The 24,536-nt window shown below is 36.2% G+C and overlaps 1 protein-coding gene across 6 annotated transcripts in view; it reads left to right on the top strand.

Annotated features, from left to right (window-relative positions):
* Nucleotides 1–1,778: 1,778 nt before the first annotated feature.
* Nucleotides 1,779–24,536, top strand: part of METTL9 (methyltransferase 9, His-X-His N1(pi)-histidine) — a 64,968-nt gene continuing 42,210 nt past the window's right edge. Inside the window, exons 1-2 of one of the 6 annotated variants that reach the window (XM_074281030.1) lie at nt 14,433–15,105; nt 16,158–16,265. In XM_074281030.1, coding sequence (XP_074137131.1) covers nt 14,926–15,105; nt 16,158–16,265 — 288 coding nt within the window. In that variant the 5' untranslated portion in view covers nt 14,433–14,925. Of the gene's footprint in view, nt 1,874–14,432; nt 15,106–16,157; nt 16,266–24,536 lie in introns of those variants that run through there. The other 5 variants (XM_074281029.1, XM_074281035.1, XM_074281034.1 and 2 more) reach the window with 5 other exon arrangements.

Here is a 24,536-nt window from a genome sequence, read left to right on the forward strand (position 1 = left end):
AAAGAATGCCCTAGATGGCAGCTCAAATCATAGTTAAAGCCTCTCTTATTTGAAAAGCTCCATATCCAATCTGAGGAGTACTATCCCTGGCTATATTTGTAATGGCTAAGTCCTATATTTCTGAATCTTAGAAAACAATTGACATTAGTGGCTGTTGGGACACACACACACACACATACACACACATACACACACAAAAATTTCTTAAATTTTAGGGGATAAAAAGGTGATATAGGTAATTCTATTTTCTGTGAAAATATTATCCAAAAGATGCAGTCTTCTTAAGCTAAAGGCAGTAAGGAAAAGTGAGGAGTCAAGTAGAGAAGGGCAATAAGGGTGTGTATACACACACACACACACACACACACACACACACACACACACAAAAAAAAACCCAACAACAACAATAATTATTATCTAGTGTTTATATAGCATTTTAAGGTTTACAAGGGCAGCTTGATGCCACAGTGGATAGAGTGCTAAGTCTGGATTTAGGAAGACCTGAATTCAACTCTGGCCTTAGAAACTTACTTGCTGTGTAACCCTGGGGAAAATCACTTAACCCTGTTTGCCTCAGTTTCCTCATCTATAAAATGAGCTGGAAAAAAATAGCAAAATTCTCTGGTATCTTTGCTAGAACCCCCCAAAGAAAGGGATTGCAAAGAATTGGACACAATTGAAAAACAACTTAAAGCTTAGAAAGTACTTTATAAATGTTATAAGAATCTTCAAGATAGGTGTTACATTCTTTTAGAGGGGATACTAGTTGAGGAAAAAGGGATGCAAATTGAGGAAACTGAGAAAGAGTAGAAAGTATCTGAGGCCAACTTTGAATACAAGACTTCTTGACTCCAATGTACCATACCTACTTAACATTTACATAACATTTCTAATTTAAAAAATATATATGTATACATATATATATGTTTATTTTTTTGCTGAGCCTATTGGGGTCCTAGGGTCACCCAGCTAGGAAGCATTAAATGTCTAAGGTCAAATTTGAACTCAGATGCTCCTGACTTCAGGGCTGGTGTGCCACTGTACCAACTACCTGCCCTCAAAATATTTTCATAAGAAAACTCCTGTGAAATAGGTATTACAAGAATTGTTAACATCACAATTTCAGAGTGTTTCTGGAATCAGAAATCAGAACTGCTTCCTACTTGTATGACCTGGGGCCTCATTTACATAATCTTTGAGATCTAGAGCTTTAACACATAAAGAAATGGGCTCAAAGATGATAACTTATTCACTTGGTCAATAATTGATCTAGGATAGCTAGGTAGTGCAGTAGTACACTAGATCTGAAGCCAGGAAGACTTATCTTCCTGAGTTCAAATCTGGCCTCAGATACTGACCCTGGCCAAGTCATTACTCAACCTTGTTTGCTTCATTTCCCCATCTGAAAAATTAAGGTAGAGAAGCAAATTCAAACCACTCTGGTAGCTTTGCCAAGAAAACCCCAAATAAGGTCCCAGGATACCACTGAAAAAATGACTAATCAAGAAGAAAAAAGGAATAACAGCAAGGTCTTCTAATTCCAAATTCAATGATATTTCACTATATCATCCTGTCTCTGACTGAATTCCCAAACATAATAAAATGTCTGGATTATCCTTGAGTTTCTATGTAATCTTCATGTTTTTGCCATCCATTTTTGTGTATAATGAAGATTTTATTATAAAGTCACAGCATTTCTAGTCAGTGAGGTCAGGAGGCAGTCCTTGAGGTCAGAGTTATTTACTCTCGCTAGCTTCCTTCCTTAATCTTGATTATGATTAAGAAGACTCTCTGAGAAGTAGTAACTGCAAGTCTGTGGATGGAGCAAGAAACTGAAGATAGGTTCATTAGATTCTCCAGGCTCGTTACAAAGGTCTGCAAATCATTTCCTTTTGCTATGTTTTGATTTCTTCATTGTTTTACATTTGCAAATAATCTACATGAAGTATTTTTTTTTAATATCACTGTGGAATATTTCTAAATATCTGGATGGTTTGGGGTGGCCAATCTCAATTCGGTGCTCATTTATAAATAACCCATTACTTTGAGATTCTAGAACTCTTGACAATCAGCTGATTCAAGTTCTTAAAGTACACAAACATGATATGGATTCTCTGATCAAGGGGCATATTTTACTGTAATATAGAATTGCTTTACAATCTAGCAAGCTACCTCTAGAATGAGAAGGGAGGGAGGAAAGAAGAAAGACAAGAAATACTTCTGTGTCAACTTTAAGCTTATTTGTCCCCAGTAACTAGATTTTTATATAATTTTGCTAATTTTTCTCATTTTGATGACCTTTGGCATGCAGTAATTAAGTTACTAGATCACAGGAAACACATTGATATAGCAAACAAACTAATAAGTTTGTACTTGGTGCTTTAATTCCATCTGGATAATCTGAAATTGCTTCCTTATATGGCTTTTTTGATTATTAAAAAATTAAGGAATAGGATTCTAATGAATGATTTGGTAAGGAGACAGTGGTTATGATATTCTTCACAGAAATAAAATAAGTTTCCTAGGAGAGCATAGCTAAAAGTATTTAGTAATTTAATTTAGTAATCAGATGTTCCTTGCACAATACCAACCTAATTCTCATGAAAGGGAACAGAATAGAGGATAACTAGGTGGTGCTGTGGATAGAGCATTGGTTCTGGAATCAGGAAGACCTGAGTTCAAATATTGCTAAGAAATTTGCTAGTTATGTGATTCTGGGCAAGTGACTTAACTCCAACTGTCTCCTAAAAAAGGGTAGGGATGGGGCAGACTTAAGAGACTAATAAAGTCTTTATCAATAAAATGAATTTTCCTGCATATTGCTGTTACAAAAGGAAAGAATATAGCTGTTCTAGGTAAGAGTAAAAGGAGTATTTTAATTTTAAAAAATAATTTTTCATTTTTTTCTATTAGTAAGCAAATTTCCCCCCTTCCCCTTATCTCTCCAATCCATTTAGAAGACAGAAGAAAGATACTTTGTATTATAATCAAGACACAATCAAAGAAAACAAATTTCCACCTTGGCCACATCCAAAAATGTGTTTCTTATTCTACATATTAGTCCATCATTTCTCTGTGATGAGATTGGCAGGATCCTTCTTGAGCAATAATATGAACTAATATTTAAATGCTTATTTGTGTCTTTCATATAGTCATTTACATTTAAAATATTGAAGCTATAGTTTAAAGTGTTCTTCTAGTTGTTTCCTTTACCCTGAGTCAGTTTATACAAATTTTCCCAGATCTCTCTGAAATTATCTCCTTCATTTCTTACAGCACAATGGTATTTCATTACATCATATACCATAATTTGTTCAATCATTCCACAAAAGATAGGCACTCCTTTAGTGTTTTGGTGGTCTGCCACCATCAAAGAACTGTTATAAATATTTTTGTGCATATAGAATCTTTTCCTCTTTTACTAGGTCAAAGGACATGCAATTTTAATATATTTTTGCGTAAAATTCCAAATTGCTTTCCAGAATTGTTGCCTCAATTCATGGCTCCCAAAACACTTTATCAGTGTATCTTTTTTCTTGCAGCTCCTCCAAATTTGTGATCCTTTTGTTGTTGTTGTTGTTGTTAGTTTTGCCATTTTGATGAGTATGAGTGGAAATCTCAGAGTAATTTTGTATTTCTTTAGCTACTAGTGATTTGAAACATCTTTTTATTTTTCAAATAAGAATATAGATAGTTTGTGTGTGGGGGGTTCTCTTGAGAACTGCCGGTTAATATCTTTAGATCATTTATCAACTGCATAATGGTTCTTTTAAATTTGAACTAGTTCCTTATATATCTTAGAAATGAGATCTTTTCCATAGAAATTTGCTACAAAGATTTTTCCTTCCAGTTAACTGTTTCTCTTCTAATCTTAGCAGCATAGAATTTGTACAAAAACATAAATTTTATGTAACCAAAATTGTCTGTTTTATTTTCTGTAATCCTCTTTGTTCCTTATTTAGCCATAAACTCTTCCTTTATCCAAAGATCTGAAAGATAGTTTCTTCCTTGTTTCTCTGTTATAATCTTTCAAATCTGTGCATGTATTTGTTTGAAATTTGTCTTGGTATAAGGTGAAAGATGTTGATCTAATTTCTGCCAGATCTGTCCAGTTTTCTCAAGTTGTTTTTTTTTTTTTTTTTTTTTTTTTTTTTTTTTGCCAAATAGTGAGTTTTTTGCCCTAGTAATTGGAATTTGGGGATTTATTGAATACTAGACTCCCAGATATTTTTTCTTCCATAGGTTGAATACCCACCTAATTTGTTCCACTGATTGATTTTTTTTAGCCAGTATCAAATTGTTTGAAGAATAACTATTTTCTTGTATAGTTTATTATTTGGTATTTTAGGTCCCTTTTCTTTCCCACTTCTTTTCATTATTTCCCTTGTAGTTTGGGGACTTTATTATTTTTTATTACAACTTTTTATTTTTAAAACATATGCATGGATAATTTTTCAACAGTGATCTTTGCAAAACCTTGTATTTCATTTCTTCCCTCCTTTCCCCCACCTCCTCCCCTAGATGGCAAGTAATCCAATATATGCTATCCATGTTAATTTAAAAAAAAAAAAAAAAAAAAAAAAAGGGATATTGGGGCAGCTAAATGGTGCAGTAGATGTACTCTATCCCTGAAGTCCAGAGGACCCAAGTTCAAACCTGGCTTCAGACACTTAACATTTCCTGGCTGTGTGACCCTGGGCAAGTCACTTAGCTCCAATTGCCTCATTAAAAAAAAAAAAATCCAATATATTAAAGTTAAATCCAAATATATGTATACATATTTTTATAATTATGCTGCACAAGAAAAATCTGATCAAAAAGGAAAAAAAAATAAAACAAAATGCAAGCAAACAACAAAAAGAGAATTATGTTGTTATCCACACCCAATTCCCACAGTCTTCTCTCTGGGTATAGGTGGCTATCTTCATCACAAGATCACTGCGAACTGGCCTCAATCATCTCATTGTTGAAAAGAGCCCATTGGATTTATAATTGATGAATTTTATTTTCCCCTATGTCTATAAAGTAATCCTTTGGTGATTTGGTATAACACTAAATAAATTAATTTAGGTAGTATTATTTTTGCTACATTAGCTCAGGCTATCAATGAATAATAATTATTTCTCCAGTTACTTAAGTTTGCTTTATATCTATAAAGGCTGTTTTGTAGTTGTATTCATATAGTTCCACTCCTGTTTGTCTTTGTAGGTACACTCTCAAGTATTCAATATATTCTGAAGTTATTTTCTAAGAGATAGAAAATTATTCTTCTATTTCTTCTTGCTGAGTTTTATTGGTATTATGCAGAAAAGTTAATGATTGTGTAAAGTTATTTCTATATTCTGCAACTTTCCTAAAGTTATTTTAATTATCTTTAGTTAATTCATTAGGGTTTTCTAATTATATCCTCATACCATCTGTGAAGTGATAATTTTATTTCTTCTATATCTATGCTTATCCCTTCTATTTCTTTTTTATATTTTATTACTAAGGCTAGTATGTCTAGCACTGTGTCAAATAGAATTGCAAAAATGGATATTTTTGCTTCATTCCTGATTAATTAGTATCTATTTACGATGTTAAGGATTTATTTATTCTTATATTTCCCAGGTTAGTGTATGTGTGTGTTTAACAGAAATGGATGTTTCATTTTGTCAAAAGTTGGAGTTTTTTGCAAATATTGATAAAATTATGTTTTTGTTGTTTTGTTATTAATATGACCAATATTGTTTATAGTTTTCCTAATATTATACCAACCCTCAATTCTCGGTATAATCTAACCTATTTACAATGTATTATCTTTATGATATGTTGCTGTGACCTCTTTGTTAACATATAATATATATTTTAAAAATTTGGCAATAGCATATTAAAGGATACTTATAGTTTTATTTATTTGTTTTGACTCTCCATGGATTAAATATCAAGACCATATTTGTGTCAGAGAAGAAATTTGGTAGGATCCTTCCTTTGCTACTTTTATAAACAGTTTGTGTAATAATTGGAATTGGTTTTTTTTTTTTTTTTTTGAATGTTTTAGAATTCTTTGTGAATCTATCTGATCCAGAGGTTTTTTTTCTTTTTGGAAATTGATTTGTGACTTAATATATATATTTTTTGAGAATCAGTTGTTTAAATGTCTTTCATGTTCTGTTAATCTAGTTATTTTATATCACTCAAAGATGCATTTATTGCTTTTCTGCATTTTTGTTAGGTTTATACGTTTTAATACAGGTTTGATTTTTGTAAAAGTGTCAAGAGCAACTATGAAAAAATTTGGACTTTTTATTTCCTTTCAATAATCATCAGATACTTATTATATCTTATTCTACCTTTTTTGCTGATTTTTTTTTAACTTATTTGTTTGGCTCTAGGGATGGGCATATTGAGGATCTATTACAATTTTGCTAGCTTTTTCCTTATTTAGATGTTGTGCCATTTAGCATTTTTATTTTAAGAATTAAATTCCTGCAAAATGTTATTTTTCCTATTTGTCTCCTTTAAAGCTATTTTTGTTGTTGCCTTCTCTAAACACTACTGTCTGTTTAAGCATAGTTGATTTGCTCCAACCTCTTCTTAATTCTTTGTGAATTTTTATATTTCAAGTGTATTTCTTGCAAACATAATAGTATCATAATTTACTTTTTATTATTATATCTTTTTATTTACAAAACATATTACAAAACATAATTTTTTCAACATTGACCCTTACAAAACCTTCTGTTCCAAATTTTCCCTTCCTTCCTTATACTCCCCTCTCCTCTACATGGCAAGTATTTCAATACCTGTTAAATATGTTAAATTATATGTTAAATCCAATATCATATTCTACTTTTTAAATTCTCATGTCCTCATGGCCCTCTTCAACAATGAGATAAACCAAATCAGTTCCAATAGAGCAATAATGAATTGAACTAGCTACACCCAGTGAAAGAACTCTGGGAGATGACTATGAACCACTACATAGAATTCCCAATCCCTCTATTTTTGTCTGCCTGCATTTTTTATTTCCTTCACAGGTTAATTGTACACTATTTCAAAGTCCGATTCTTTTTGTACAGCAAAATAATTGTTTGAACATGTATACATAAATTGTATTTAATTTATACTTTAACATATTTAACATGTATTGGTCAACCTGCCATCTGGGGGAAGGAATGGGGGGAAGGAGGGGAAAAGTTGGAATAAAAGGTTTTGCAATTGTCAATGCTGAAAAACTACCCATGCATATATCTTGTAAATAAAAAGCTATAATAAAAAAATTCTCATATCCTCTTCTATTTTTTGAGGTGAGTTCATCCCACAATTCATAATTATAAGCTAATTGTGTATTTACCTCCAATTTTATTCTCTTAAACTTTTTCTTTGTTCTCTATCCCCTCTTTATTATAGATTTTTATCCTTTGTTTCTTTTCAAATCTTTTAATTATCCCCTTTCCAAGTTTAGATTTGTCTTGCCTTAATCCTTGAACTTATGCTTCCTCTTATTTCCCACTTTCCTTTCTTCCTATTTTCTCCCATATCTATGCTGAGTTTAATGTATTTCTATACCAAAACTTTTATGTGAGTATGGTATATTTCCTGCTCTTTTAAACCAGTTTTAGTGCAAAAAAAATGTTCCAATGATACCTACTTTCCCTACCTCTCCTCCTTCCATATTTGTATAAACTTTCACCTGAGCACTTCAATTATACAAGATAAGTTTCTCTAAGCTTGTCTCCTTTTCTCCCCCAGTGTATCTTTCCTATCTTTTTTTCTTCTTTCAGAATTATCAAGACATAACAGAAATTACTTTTAGGCCTTCTTATTTTACTCCATTACCCTTGGTGGAGGTTTAAGAAATTTAGTTTCTGAAAGGACCTTCCCCCATTAGAAAATACATAGCTTATCCATATAAAGTTCCTTCCAGTTATTCATTTTGTGTTTACCTTTTTGTTTCTCTTGATTCTTATATTAGTATTTCAAAGTTCCTTTTCCGCTCTGGGTTTTTCTTTAGGAATTCTTGGATGGCTTCTATTTCTTTGAAGATACCTTTTTTTTTTTTTTTCTTTGTAGCATTATATTCAGTTTTTCTTGTTATTCTTGATTTGTAGATCTATATCTTTTACCTTTTTCAATGTTGCATTCCATGTTCTCCACTCCTGTAAAATGGTAGCTGCTAAATCTTGTGTGATCCTGAATGTGGTTCTTGAATTCTTTCTGGCTGCTTTCAGTGCTTTTTTCTTTGTTTGGCCTGAAAGCACTGGATTTGAGCAGTGATATTACTGGGAGTTTTCATTTGGAAGTTTCATCTTGCAAGTGGATCAGTATATTCTATTTTCATTTTGCCTTATTCTTTTTGATCAATTTTTTTTATGATTTCTTGAAATACATGATATTTTTGGTCATAGCTTTCAGATACTCCATTGATTCACAAATTATTTTTCCTTGATGTGTTTTCCAAATCAATTGTTTTTGAAATTAAGATAACTTATTATCTTCTATTTCTTTGGTATTTCTTATTTCCTAAAGTACTTAACTTATATTTGGTACATCCAGTTTTTAGCAGAGTTTGTAATTTGAGTAAGATGTGTTTATTTCTTTGCTTTAAATTTTTAATAGCGGCATTTCTCTGAGACTGTGGATTTGCTGACTTAATGATCCATTCTTCATACCTGAACCCAAACTCAGTTATAATCTCAAGAGATTTTTATCTCAAATAGCAAGTTTCACGAATAGCAAATAATCATACCTTTAGATAGGTTCAGCTCTCAAGGATCACATATCCTAAATAATAAGTATTGTATTGGTAATAGTAAAGAGATTTATCACAAAAAATTCACAATTTGATATCTGAGATAGTTTTAAGTACAACATTCTTAATTTAAGATGATCAATAACCAACAACCAAAGACTTAATATGTAGAATACAAAAATTGTCTACATAGTAAAATATTATTAAATTAGTCTTATACAATAAGAAAGTTTACCAGGCTTCACATACATATTTCATTTAACATCTTTCACTTGTTTCCCTTCCTTCTCCTTCTTGAATTTAAACCTATCCTGGTGTACAAACCAATCATTACCAATCATTTTTATGTAAAACGCTTATAGATTCCTATTAAACCCATTCCTTATTTGGAATTATATAACCCAAATAAATTTTTTTCCTAGGACTGATGGATTTGCTCACAAAATGACTTTAAGAAACCTGTTATAAACCCTAGAGAAAGGGACTGATCTTGCTGCTCCTATCTGTTCACCCCAATTATCCTTGTAGGCTTTGTTCTTTGACATAGCCCCTCCCCCCTCCCCCCACACACATATGGGGATAAGAGAAATGGAACTGCATATTCCCAGATCTCTAAGTGAACAGCTCTAAAATGCAAAACCAATCTGCATAAAGTTTTCATCTCATCCTCACATTTCTATCCATAGTAATTAACAATCTTACAACTTTTGTAAAGTCATAGCCAATTTGTTAGCTCTAACTTCTTAACTTACAAGAGTAGAATTGTTTCATTCCCTAAATGAGTTACAAAACATTAAATATAGATAGATAGATAGTAACATAACAGGTTTTAAACATGTTTTTGACAAATTTCTAAATAGATTTTCCATTCAAACTCATTTACCTTTTGGTTGTTTCCCAATTAACATAAACCTTTTAGCCCTTTGCCAGCCAGTTTTTACTTCAAGATGCAGGCCTTTTTACTTTGAAATTTTCACTGGCACAGCCCCAACAAGACTGACTCCTGACAAATATAGGCTACTTCTCACCAGTTTTTAAAGTGGTAGCAAATTGCTTGTTTTCCCAAAAGTTTCTAAATTTTCAAATCTCTTTTTGCCCATGCTCCTCTCACTCCTACACACTTAAAATTTTCTTGATTTCCCTTCCACATACATATCCCTTTAGAGGACTTCGAAGAAAGTCCCTTCAAAAGTGCATGTCCTATTTTTTTTTCTTATTTTGATCTGATACTTCTCCTACCTTCTACTTGCCCCTATCATTACATCTCAAACAGTCTTCACTACACTGAGTACAATTTCTTTTTTCTCCCATCCATTTATCTTTTCAATCAAGGAGTAAGTAGGGTGCTAGGGTGTGGAGAAACAAACTTTCTTTCCTTCTTAGAACAATAAAACTTTTAATCTTATCAATTACTTTTATAACCAAGCTTTCTTGTCACTTGCTTTTAAAATATTTTTTAAACTTTTTATAAAATGTAATGAACTTTGTAGTTATAGCTTCAATTACTTAACTTCATTTTTGTAGATCCAACTTGGGCAGCCTTTCCCTCCTCTCTCTTTAAGGAAATTTCTTTCTGTAAGGGAGAAAACAAGACAAAACCTTAAAAAATTCAGAATACAAGCAATAACTAAATAATTTTGGATGAGACTTTATATAACTTTCTTATGTCATGTATTTAGCAAGGCTGACAAAATTTTAAAATATAGCTCATAAAATTTTACAATTTGCCAATATATAATTTAGAAGGCATCATAATACCTTAAATAAAGAAGATATATAAACATGTGACCTCATTAGGTTGAGTAAATTACTATAGAAAACTTTTGCTTTAAGACTTAATTTTTGGCTTAAAGTCAAATCAAATCCAAATTTAAGTTTCTAGTAGCAATACTTCAGGATTAAAGATTAATATACATATATTGGTAAAACTTTATGCTCAGATAAACAATTTTAGCATGCATCAATTAAAAGTAATTATAATCTTATTCAATTTAGAATCAGATTTATGATTTAAACACACAAATTTGGTACATTTGGGGGAGAAAAGGGAGGGAAGCAGGAGAAATGTTAAATATGCCAGTTTTATTTCAAAAGGTGTAGGTCTTTACCCCCTTGACACTCCATTTTTCCAGATTCCCAAAATTTTTAATGTGGCAGTAAACTGTCTGAGACATGAGGTGGCGCCTGGAAACTGAGAGAAACAGACTCCGTTTTTCCAGATCTCATATAGGGGCATAATAGTGGCTTGGGTCTTCCCAAGGGACTATTTTTAAAATTGTAGGCTTTCCCTTTCTCTATTCCACCTGTCTATTTACTCCTCCTGTAGTCTGAGGAAAAAAAGAGTTTTTTAAAAAATGACAGCTTCTGTTTGGTTAGCCACCCAGATTTTCTCCTTTTTGAGGAGGAGGAGGAACTACTCAGATCTTCCTTCTAGGGAGAACTGAAACAAATAAGACCCTTCTACCCTTCTACATGTATGGAGTCCCATGAGGAGGATACTAGGACCTTTGGGGTCAAGGATACAAGGAGTCCCTGTCTACAAAGAAGTGGTGGATCAGTATGGAAGGGTCCAGAACCAGTGGCTTTGTCTGGGTCAGAAAGGGAGAGAAACTAATGCAAGAGGCCATGTCACCCTTTTCAAGCTAGTAACCTGGAGACTAAGTTTTTATTTCAGGAAAACAACCTTCAAGGAAACTCACTTTATTTTGAAGCACAAACAGCTAAATCCTCTCATCTGCAATTTAGCTGATTGGAAGAGGGAGAGAGACTGAGAGAAGAAAAAACATGGTTTAAATTTATCTTCCCTGTCTAGTACAGAATGTACTTTCCTGGTATTCCCACATTTCCCTTTAGGAACTATTTTGAAGGAATACCCACAAGGGTTTCATGCCTTTTCCTTGTCTTTTATGAGGCAAATTATATCTTAAATTTTTACTATTCATCTTACTTGAGACATCTGAGACTCTTGTAAATGCCCCAGCCACCAAAGGCAATACTAGATAGTTCACTTTCTTACCCTTGGCCTGTGCACAGAGATGCCGAGGTAAACTTTCTCTTTCCCTTCCTGATTTCCTGGATTCATTATCAGCCTTATCCATGTGGTTCTAGAATCCAGAAGAGTCTGTGAGTAGGGTTGCCCATAAGCCAATAATCCATGGGACTGTTTAAATCAATGGGACTCATCTTCCTATCCCTCAACAATGACCATGCCCCACTCAGGATGTCTGGATTCCAGAAGAGCGCCCAATTTGTAAAAGACAAAGAAAAAACCAAACAGATCTGATGAAGCCAGAAAAGATTTTATTCTACATTCTTGCAAGAGTGTAGACTTGTAATTTGTAGATTTGTTTAAAATCATTAAGAAATGCCTTTTCCCTGTTCCCAAAAATAAATCCTTGCCCTGATTCCTCACTTTCGGGTACTATATAAGTTATAGCTTATCTGGTGAGCCTAATTGCCCTACATGAGCCTCTATCCTCAATTACATCTCTTTTTGGTGGTCACCTAATTTGGACATAGTTCAGTCCCTGATTTCCCATTGGCTAGGAACTACAGAGGTTATAACCTATCTGGGAAACCTAATTCTCCCAAGTGATTGAGTCCCCTGTTTCTTATTCTAATTACTGGTTTCCCTCTATAAGTCTCATAATTTTTAGGTTTAATTTCTCTAATTTAAGTTTTGATGACTCTGGAAACTAAACCCTCATCTAGTTCTCACAAGTCCCTCTCTCACTTTTTTTTTCCTCTAAGCAGTCAGCCTTGAGATTTTTTTCTTTCTATTGATATGTTGAAGCCCTTCACTTCATAAGATAGTAGAGGTCTATCAAGTCCTATAGTTGTAGGAGAGAACTAAGTTTGACCATCTCGGCCTTCTATTACATTTATTTTTAGCTAAAATTAAACTTATTTTTATATCCCAAACTAATTTTTAGGGCAGGTAGGTGTGGCATTGCATAGAACATCAATCCTGGTCAGGAAAACTTATTTTTCCAAGTTCACATTCGTCCTCAGACACTAACTAGCTGTGGAATCCTGGGCAAGTCACTTAACCCTAATGAGAAGACACTGGAAAAGAAAATGGCAAACTACACCAGGATCTTTACTAAAAAAAACTTCATGGATAAAGTCACAAAGAGTAGGTCAGTACTGAAGAAGCACAAAATATTAAATAGTAAAGTATCTTTAAAAACTTAGAAAGATGGGGCAGCTAGTTGGTGAAGAGTATACAGCACCTGCCCTGAAGTCAGGAGGACTTGCATTCAAATTTGGACTCAAACACTAAAAATTTCCTAGCTGTGTGACTTAACCCCAATTGCCTCAGCAAATAAACAAACAAACAAAAAAACTTGGAAAGCTATTCTTATTACAGTAAGAAGGTAAATTTCAGACTGTACTAAAATTGGGGTACCTATCCTGACAGCAAGGTAATGGAATTAAAGGGAAGAAGGAGATATATTTTTGGACATAGCCATGCAAGAATTTGTTTTGCCTACCTACATTGTAAAAAATTTTTTTTAACAAAGCCTTTTTTTTTTCTTCAGAGGAGGTGGTAATGTGGTTAAGACTGGAAAAGAAATTTTTATTTGAAAACAGGGACTTAAAAAATGTTATTTTTTTGTCTTAACATAGTGACTAAAACATTTCCAATTCAGTCATTTTTCAGTCGTGTCTGACTCTTAATGACCCCATTTGGGGTTTTCTTGGCAAAGATACTTAAGTGGTTTGCCATTTTCTTCTCCAGCTCGTTTTACAGATGAGGAAACTGAGGCAAACAAGGTTAAGTGACTTGCAAAAGATGGATCAGCTGATTGTTATTTGAACTCAGTTTAAGGCTGCTGCTCTATCTTTTGCACTAGCTGGCCCACTAATTTATACTAGGTCCTTAAAGCTGGGTTGAAGGCTTTCCCTTTTGAGTCACTAGGAAAATTAGTACTTTTATTTGTTACTAAACAACAATTAAAGAACATGGATAATACAGGGCCATTTTATACACTCAACCTTGGCTGTGGGTTCAAGTGACAAGTGTCAAAGCACCCAGATTTCCTGCCTTAATCTTGGCAGGTTCAATACCTGGGAAACCAATACATAATCTGAGGTCACCAGTTTGGAGAGCTGCTTTAGCTTTAGTGGGGAGAGCGGATCTTCTGTATAAATGCCGTGTCTGGCTGCTCCAGAACCCCTTTTCCAAAGCCTGGGCAGCCTCCACGAGGTGAGGGCATCCGCGCCACCTGTCTCGTATGCCAAACCTATAGCCTGGGTGTTCTGGCCGGAGGCGGGGAAAGGATGAAAGCTTTGATTTTTGGCGCCAGGCCTTCGAAAAACGACGAGCAAAGAGCAAAAGCGGGCGGGTCTGCCAAGGGCAGGTAAACGGAAAAAGGGCAAGTTGAGAAGCGCAGTCCGGGTAGCAGACCGGCGCCTAAACCCCGGTGCCAGCGTGGACCTCGCAAGGGAACGGGGGTGGTTTTGCCCTTGCTCCTGCTCCGGTTTCCGGAGACCTAGCGGGCTGATACTGTCGCCCCACACGAGGAAGGAAAAAACTACGGCGGGAGCCGGCCGTCCCCTCTAAGCGGTCCAGAGCCCATTGTGTCGGGGCCGCGCGCCTGCCTTTCCTCCTTCCGCAGCGCTGACACAATGAGCCCTAACCTGTTTTGCGTAGAGCCAAGCGTAATCCTGCTAGGCAAGCAAGCGCGCTCCCTTCGCGCGCGAACCCGCGCGAGCTGATTGGGTGAGGTGTCCTTTTCGGCGCGCGCGCAGCGTGAGACTAAGAACCCAACACAGAACGAATACAGAAGCCACAATTTAGGAGCCACGGTGAGCCCTTGGAAACGCGCTCCGGCCGGAAACCGCCTGCGCCGGAAACAACGTTCCGCCGAAGTGAAAGAAGAGGTGCGGGGGGGAGGGGGGTTGAGGGAGGGGCAACAGAGGGGGAGGGGGAGGCGGGCTGGTGTGTTTGCCGGCCGCTTCTCCCCACCCCCCACCAAAGCCTCAGAGGGGCTGGATGGGTAAGTTGGGCGCGATGGAGAGAGTCGCCGCGGCGGGCGGCAGCAGCGGCGGCGGCGGCGGCGGAGGCAGCGACGGCGGCAGCAGCGGCAGCGGCAGCAGCGGCGGCGGCGCCTCCTTCTCCCCCTCTCCTCCTTCTCGGCTGGGCTGAGCCGTGGAGCCACCCCGACCTCGCCGCCCCGCGGCCCCCCATGAGACTGTTCCTGGGCTGGCTGGGCTGCACCCTGGTCTCGCTGTGGCTGGCGAGGAGGATGTGGACGGGCACCGGCCGGTCCCTGCGGAGTCCCCTCGCCCGCTCCCTCTACATGAATATGATGAGCGGCGGCCCCGGGGAGCCGGCCGCCGCGGGCAGCGGGAAGGACAACCACCAGGTGGGGAGGGGCGCCCGGCGACCCCGGCCCGGCCCGTGCGGCTGTGCGGGGGGAGGGGCAGCTGTCTGCGTGTGCTCGGGCGGGGGACCGAGGGAGGGAAGGGGGGCCGCTGCTATTGTGAGGGCTAAGGGTGGGGGTACCTGGTCAGGTTCAGCCCCACCCCCTCCAGGCTGGCCGAGGAAGCCCGGGGCAGGAGGAAGGGGCTGATCCTGTCCCCCACCGCCGCTCTCCCCCTCCCCAGAAAGTTTGACGGGCTGACTTTAGACTTCCCCTCGGGATACAGAACACTTCCCCCCCCCCCAACACTTGCAGCACTCCTCCCCCTCCGTGCGCGCACACACAGCTCTCCCATCCCCCAAACTCGGACCACTTGCCGCACTCGTTTCCCAGTTTCCTCCCCGAACGCCCCCATTTGTAGCGTTCCTCCCTTCCTGCGCTCACGCCGCTCCCACTGTGCACACACACGCTACCTGCCCCTCCCCAAACTCGGAAGCTCCCACGAATCCCTTCTCCTCCATACACGTACGCTGCTCCCCTTCCCCAAACTCGGACTGCCCGCCCTCCTCCTCCTCTTCCTCCCTTTCATGCACACAATATCCCGCATTCTCTGCTCTCCGTCCCCAAACTCGGACGCCCTCCTCTTGCCGCGCCCCCCCTCCACATGTACATATCCTCTTCCCCCTCCCAGAACTCTTTGCCCAGACCTGACTCTTCTCCCCCAGGCTCCCTGCGGGGAGGGGACCTTTTGTTAAGAAAGTGGGTGCTTTGCGGGTGGGAGACGTTTGCCATGTGGAGAAGAAGAAAAATGGCCTTCTCTTCTCCCACCTCTTTTTTTCCTTATCTCTGCTTGCTCCATACACTCCCCCTCCCAGAAACACCCCCCCCCCTCCACTCCCCCCTCCCCCATCAGTGCCCTAGTGCGGTTTCCTAGGCGGGGATAGAGGGAGTGGGTGGTATTGTTCTGTCCCTGGTGAGTTTATTGTTAGGGCTTTGCCACCTATTCACTTTGGGGACCTAAATATTCAAAAGCCTGGCCTCTCTACTTCTCTCAGGTTGCAGAATTGGAACTTAAGGGCCAATGCGGTGGAAAGGAACACACCTGGTACCGTAGACTGAGATTTAAAGAAAACAAAAAACTAAATCTGGACTCCCCTAACCAGGCTGGTTTCTTTTTCTTATTCATGTAGTATGGTTTAGGTTGTAATTCGCAAAAAGCTTTAAAACATACAGGGTTTAAAGCAATTTCAGTGGCATTGTACGAGCCACCGAACACAGCAGTTACTTTGATGACACTTTTGTAGCATTTATGTTTTAAAATCTCAATCTTGTTCTCTTGAAAAATGAGAACTCATTTAAACTTTATTAACTGTATTTGCCAGAGGCATTGTGAGAAGCAGAAAGGTGAAATTTTTTCAGAAAAGCCTCTTAAAAGAATTCTTATCAAGCTTTTTTCAGGTTTGTAATATATGGTAGATCCAGTGTTATCACTTAGTGGTACAAGTAACACACCGAGCTGAATCCAAGTAAAGGGTATGTAAAGCAACTGTAGAATGGTGGCTATTGACTACTGAATGTTAGAGTTGAAATCTTTAAGAGGTACCGATATACTAGTTAGAAGTTAACATCGAGCCCACTTTAAAAAGTTCCAGGCTCTTAGAATCCTCTCAGAGATATTACTTATAAATATTAGGTGCACAGCACCTTGATCTTTTATCAAGTTTTAAGTTGCCATTGTAATAAGACATGTCTTTACATCATTGTTTGATAGTGTTCTAATTTATTACATTGTCCTTTGTAATACCAGGAAAGGAATGTAAATAATTCTTAATAGCATTTGTACTTTGCTACAATTTAATTTTTTTCATTAAAACACATAAAAGTATTTCCTGAAAAAGTTGATTTTGGTCCCTAAATGATAAGTAACTGTAGAAAAATAGGTGGATTTTAAATTTTTAGTATTTGATTTGTCAAGTGTTTCTAATGATAATAATAATTATTATTTAATTGGAATCTTCTATTTTAAGTCCCAAATAGCCCATTTTCATTATTAGGTGATTATCATATGACAGAAGAAGGGGGGGATAGGTACTTCTTAAATTGCAAAACCATAATTATTGCAACTTATTGACTATTATTTTTTCAGTAGCATTTTATTTTTCCAATTACATGTACAGATAGTTTTTAACATTCAGTTTTGTAATATTTTGAGTTCCAAATTTTTTTCCTTTCCTCTTTAATTCCACCCCCCTCCCCCGCCCCTTCCCAAGACAGCAGTTTGATATAGGTTATACATGTGCAAAGTAGTGATTGACTTATTAAAAAAAGGATGGCCCCCTGACTATGTAAAAAATAAAACTATTAAGTATTATGTGGATAACTGCTCTAGAAATAAGGATAAATGGGAAAAGATAGAGAATTAGGAAATAGAAATAACTGACAAGTGATAGTTTAGAACTATCTGCTGCTTGGAAGTTATTGATGAATCTCTTAGATTTGGCTGTTTGTAATAATTGTGTAATTGTAATAATTATGGATATGTTTTAATACATGTTTTCATTATCTGTGAAAAGCTAGTTAATTTTCAAACATATAAAAATGGTTAAACAATTCTTGTTTTATGGGGCATAATTAGAGGTATGACTTCAAAGCAAAACAAAACAAAAGAAACCTAACCTATCAGCAGATGTTTGTTTTGAAATGAACTACTTTCAGAACACTTGTTACTGGTTTCAGATACTGCACATTTACATCATACACTAACACATTCTCATTTTGAAAGTTATCTTCATTATATTTGTTCTTAAAATTTTACTGATAATTAATCCTTATTGAGAAATGATCTACTGCCATCTGATTGTTCAGGGAGAATATTTATTTTAAAGCATTCTTTTGAGATGAATAAAATACATATAATTGAAATTCTTACTCGTTTAGAGCTTTCATCAATAAAAATTATAATGAACCAAAGAAATGGGTGTGTAGAAACTGGAGGAAAAATGAAGGTAATCCTTTAAGGATTCCTGGGTAGAATTCACCTTTCACATATATGACTCATTCTGCACGTTCTTATAAGTTTGAAATATAATCTCATGCAATTTTGGATTTTGAATATGGGATGTTAGCTTTTTGTACATGAAATAACAGATTATGATAGGTTTTTTTCCCCCTATTTGCACAAGCTAATACTTTTTATGAAGTGTTGTTCTTACCCCCAGATATGTATGTTCTGCAGGTGCTCACATCAAGGCTTGAAAGAAAGGGTCAGTCAGAGCTGTATTTTACATGATCTTTTTTTTTCTGATTCTTTTTTTGAGTGCATAGGTGAGTTATACTATAAAACCTTTTTCAGTCAGCAACTTATTCTTAATTACAGGCTTTGTTGTTTCTGAAACTAAGCAAACTGAGACTCTTGTAGATGTTAAATAGATTTAACGTGTCAATCTAGCCAGTTTGAACGAGAACAAACCCTTTGATCTGGATCTTTTTGATGACTTGCCCTGGAATAGCTTAGTATTTAAAATTAATACAACTGTCTTGAAGTTTCTAGAACTTAAAAGCCAATAAGCCTCAGGATCTAACTACTTTGTAATAATAGTCATTATAACGACATACTTATTTGAAACAAAATTGTTACAGATAAGAGTTAAATCTTCTAATTTGGAAAGAAAATTGTTTCAGTTCTGGGTTAAATCTAGTTTTATCCATTTCTTAAAAAGGAATATTCTAAAAAAAAAAACAGTATTCAGCACCCCACATTATTAAGGTACAATGACAAAATCACAAGTATACATATATGAGTTTTTTTCTCTTGTCCGTTAGATTCCTAGTCTTAGGATGTCCCTCTGCCATAGCTGATAAATCCAACATAGTACCTAAATGCTTTATTTTTGGTATGCCTCCCTACTTTGTGTTATTTTTTTGGAGAATTTCATAATTACATCTATAGGTCAGATAAATTGTATCAAATTATAGTTTTAAATTCTTACAAAAATTTTCAGTACCTAAATCTCCTTGGAGAAAACCATAGAATTTCTCCCAAGTTGGCATGAATCCATAATATTACAGAGCAGTCAAAAAAAAGTCTATGGACTTTTTTTGGGGGGGGGTGAATTTTCTTTTACTTCTACTTACCCAAACTCTCTCATTGACTGATGGCAAATTACAGCCAGATATATGAGACTTTAGAAAGCATATTTTAGTTGTGTAGAAGTTTTTGAAACCTCAAGTGAAGGATCTCTTCCAATTACAAAGAACAGTAAGGTTCCTTCTTCCTCATCTCCCACTTCTGTCATCAGTATTTCAGGAGTCTATATTTTTCTCCTACGTGATACCATTAGAGACTTGTGAAAATTCCAATAAAAGTCTTTATTGTTTATGTCCTTGCTGCTCCCAAAATCTATATTAAAATCTATGTTAAAATACCATACAGTACTGGATTAGTTGTAGTGGTGAGTGAATATTCTATGTAAGGCTGCCAGTGAACTACATCATTTTTTTTTTTTTTTTTGTAATTTAAAGGCCACACAACTTACTCTTATTATATATTGACGTAGGATCACAGATTTAGAGCTGGAAATAGCTTTAGGGATAATCAGGTCTGAACATTTCAGTTTATAAATCCAGAAATTGAGGCTTAGAAGTTAACAACTTTCCTTAGGTCACAACAGTTAAGTGACAGGGAGAACTGAAACTTAAGTCCTGGGACTTCAAATTTACTGTTTTTTTCCTTTGTACAAGGCTGCATTTCAAATATTATCAAAAGTGAGAGCACTTCAGTATTCTACTCACTGAAGCTGGAGGACAAAAAAGATTATTAGACTTGAACTGGTCCAATATTGGTTTTTTACATTATTTAACAAGTATTAAGTGCTTCCTGTGTTCTGAACCCTATGTTAGGCATTGGAGAGGAAGAGACAAAAATGAAAAGAGCTTACATTACATCAGGGAAAACAGTATGTGGATATAAACATCACTATAAAATATGGACTAAGTATATACAAGGTAGCTTGGCATATGTGATCTGGAAGATCTGAGTTCCAGTTCTGGTTGACCATATTAGCTATGCCTCTGGTAAGTCATTCAACTTCCCAGTACCTTAAGCAACTAATTCTTGAAGACCTAATGTTAGAGAGTCAAGAGGAAATTTCCACTTCCATATTTCCTTATACCAATAAAAACACATATTTAGTCTAAAAGAAAAATATTCAGTAATTTTTAAGAGGGTGAGGGTGAGGGAAAGAACTAGGTTTGGGAGGTCAGAAAAGGCCTCATATAAAGAATATGAGAGATCTAGGTTGAAGTGGTGGTAACTGTTCTCTGAGTTAGAGGATGAGTCAAGAAGATAGGAGTACAATTACTAACCTTGTGGGCTAGATGGTATGTAGAGTATGTACATATGTTAGATCCAAATCTTGTTTATATTACTGAATCCAGAGGAGAAACCAGGAAACCCCCTTTTGGGCTAATGGGTAAGGTTGATTTCAGCCCATTTCATTTCTAGTCAATAAACATTTGTTTAAACTCACTTTGTATCAAGCACAGTAATAGCCCTGGAGATACAAATAAAAAGAAACTATTCTTGGCCTCTTGATACTTCCTATCTATTGGGGGAAGATCGTACACAAAGAGGAGAAGGCTTTGAGAGGAATTTAGTGATATACTCTCTAGTAGTGTCTTATGAAGGCTGAGGCCAACTGAGGTTGAATTGGGAAGGTGTAATAAAACCTGAGCCTTCACCCGAGGCTCATCACCTGATGAGATTTTAGGAGATCAACTTAGCCTGGTTTGGAGAGAACATATAGTTTCCCCTGGAGTGAAAGCCAAATATCTGATAATAGAGAATGAAGAAAAGGCAGAACTACTTACATTGGTATATTGCGGTTTTTTGTTGTTGTTTTTTTTTTTTGTTTTTTAACTAAGGAGAATGACTCTGTAAAGGACAGAACAAAGATGACTAATTGTGAATTAAAATCCAAAGTAATGACAGAAAGTCCATAGTTTCCCTCAGTAAGTTCAAGTCATAATATTCAGACTAGTTACATCACAAGTCAAGAGCATCAAAATTGCTAGTGGATGGTTGCTGAGCCACTGTCAGTGATCATTGTAATATGAATAATGGAAAAGACTTAGCATTATGCCTGGTACATAGTAGGTTCTTAATAAATGCTTGTTAACTGCTACTGGACTAGAGAAGAGTAGAGGCCCTGATTCGTTATTATCTAAAGAAAAGAAGTGAATTTTACAAACCATACAGTAGTGAACTTGACTTTGATTCTTAGCAAAGGGATAAAACGTACTAGAAAAAAGATGGTATCTGAGCAACTAATTCCCTAGGATGTTTAACCTGCATGTGGGAGAAACATAACTGTCTTTGAAAATTTTGAAAGATTAATTCTTGGCTCCAAAGGGAAGAAATGGGAGCAAATGACTGGAAGGTACAAAGAAGCAGCTTTTAGTTCCATTTAAGGAAGAACCTCTAATTAAAAGGCAAATTAGGTCCTATTAGGCAATAGGTTTTTCTTTACTGGAAGGAGGCTTGCATGTAGAGATGGCCACTTGTTGGGGAAGATGTAGAACAGGGATAGGGAACCTTTATTCATCCTAGCTCCATCTGAATATAACATCATTCATGGGCCATAAAAAATCATTATCTTATAGAATTCAAGCAGTAGGAGGTTCTTGTGATGAGGATTAGAATAGCAATTACTAGTTTGAAATATTCTTGTGACAAATTTACAAGGGCTTTCTCTTTGCCAAAAGGTACCTTTATTTAGGTTACAGACAAAATGAAGAGGTAAAATGAACAGCAGGAGTGGTAATAAGTAATAGATTCAGGAGAGCAATAGATTTGAGGGAGCATAATTGTAAAGGATATTATAAAAATAGCATAATAGAGATTTGGTTACAGTTCAGTCAACCTGAAGAAATAAAGTCAGGCATTTATCATAGTACAAAGGGGTGCTATTTTATTTATGTGAAAACAGCTTCATGGTCTCAAGCAATTACATCACAGTCATAAATGAATGAGCAGCTTACATTTCAGGGTACACAGCTTTTAAGGTCTCAGAGAAGCAGAGGCAAGATCTGTGCAGTAAAGGGAGAAACTATGGAGGAGTTTGGTAATTTTGAGGGAGAGATCAAGGGCTAATCAAGATCCCTAAGTTGTTTGAAGATGCTTAGTTTGGAAGGAATGACTTTGGAGAATGAAAGAATTCTATCCTTATATCACACTAAACATACAGAATAGTCTGGGACTTGGTTATGGATGATAAATAGCCTCATGGGCTTTTTCCTGATTAGGGAAAGAAAGTAAACTCATTTCAGAGTTCACATCACTTGTACTTGGCTTTCAGAAAGCTCATTATCCTTTGGTACAGATGATTTCCTGGGCTGGACTTTCCCCATCCCTAATGTAGTAGATGTTTTCTTGATCAGATTTAAAGATACTTTCAACTCTGTGATTCCGTTAGTGCTTGTACATGTAGGTATAGGAAATAACACTTGATGAAATAACATATTGTATACTTCCAACTTTATAATTTTATTTTTTTCACATGTAATATTATTTTATTTTTTCAAATTACATGTAAAGATAGTTTTAAACATTCATTTTTGTAAGGTTTGGTGTTCCAAATTTTTTTCTTCTTCTCTTCCTTCTATCCCCAACACAGCAAGCAATCTGATTGTAGATTATACATGTATAAGCATTTTCCAATTAGTCATATTGTAAAAGAAAAATTAGAACAAAAGGGAAAAAATCTTCCCCCCAAAAAGGCGAAAATTATACACTTTAATCCACATTCAGTCTCCATAGTTCTTTCTCTGGACGCAGCTGACACTTTCCATCCCAAGTTTAGCATAGTTAATCTACCATGATTGATCATTGCACACTATTGCTGTTAGTGTGTACAAAGATTGTTCTGGTTTTGCTCACTTCATTCAGCATCAGTTCGTGTAAATCTTTACTGGCTTTTCTGAAATCAGCCCTGCTCATAATTTCTTATAGAAGAATACTATTCCATTACATTTGTATACTATAACTTATTCCTCAATTGATGGACATCCACTCAACATCCAGTTCCTTGTCACCACAAAAAGGTGCTACAAACATTTTTTGTACATGTGGGTCCTTTTCCCTCTTTTAGGATCTTTTTGGGATACAGACCCAGAAGTAACACTGAATCAAAAGGTATGCATAGTTTGATAACCCTTTGGGCAAGATCTAAATTACTTTCCAGAATAGCTGGATTAATTCACAACTCCACCAAATCAACATTCACCTTTTCTAAGATTTTGAGTTCCAAATTTTTCTCCTTTCCTTACCCCCAATTCTCCAAGATAGCAAGCAATCCAATATAGGTTATAAATGTACGTTCATATTAATCATATTTCCACATTACAATATAATTTTCTAGAATTCCTATATATAGTAAACCACTCATAAGTAAAAAGATAGGAATGGTATGAAATCTGCAGGTGTTTCTGAACCCACAGGTTTAAGACTTAACGTTGCTTGATCTATCATTTTAGACAAGGAAACTAGAAGTAGAGAAAATCCACTACATCAGTGATTTCCATTGTTACTGAAGGTTCACAGTAATAATATCTTCTAATATTAGTGGATCATTTTAAAGTTTGCAAAGTGCTTTACATATCTTAATTGTTTTTCAAAACAAGCCTGTAAGGTAGAAGTTATTCCCGTTTGACACTAGGGTTCATATAGAGTAAAGAACTCAGATGGGATTCAAACCTGTATCTTTCTGACTCCAAATCCTGAGCAGTGCTCAACTAATAGCACTAGTTAAGTTTCCTTCTTCCTTTGGCCTGTGTCTCCTACTAGTGCTCTGAGGTTTCTTTGCAGTTCAGGACTCTTCCTTTTGATTTAAGTGCTCTAAATCTTTAGTGTGTGGACCAAGGATAACCCAAAGAAAAACAAAGGTATCTGATGGTCCATTGGAGCATGTTGGCTTTGTTTAATAAAATACTACCTATATATTGTCATGAGGCTTTGTGTGGACACTTGTATTATATATTAGTATAAGAACTCCTGTTGAAATTTTTAAGTTGTAGGGAGAATGTAGGAACTAGAATATTCATCTGCAAAAGTCATGCATTTGGGATTTTGGTGTTATTTGTTTAATAAAAAAAAATTCACTTTGATGTTTTAGAGCTTATTGATCCTCCTACCAATATGATCAATCTTTTCTCTAGTAAAAGAAAAGTCTTTGAGGAATCACATTTGATGACTTGTTGAAGTTCTTCAGGAAACAAATTTGGAGTATCATTTTTAACTGCATTAGTTCTTCTCCTTATCCTGTGTCAATACAGTTTTTCAGGAAGGAACAGGGAGAAAATGGCATTACCCCTTATGAAGATGGTTTTATTTATCAGATCACCTGCAGGAGCAGGAGAAAACACTATATTTATTGAAG

The sequence above is a fragment of the Sminthopsis crassicaudata genome, chromosome 1 (assembly GCF_048593235.1).
Source record: "Sminthopsis crassicaudata isolate SCR6 chromosome 1, ASM4859323v1, whole genome shotgun sequence".
NCBI classification, from domain to species: Eukaryota; Metazoa; Chordata; class Mammalia; order Dasyuromorphia; family Dasyuridae; genus Sminthopsis; species Sminthopsis crassicaudata.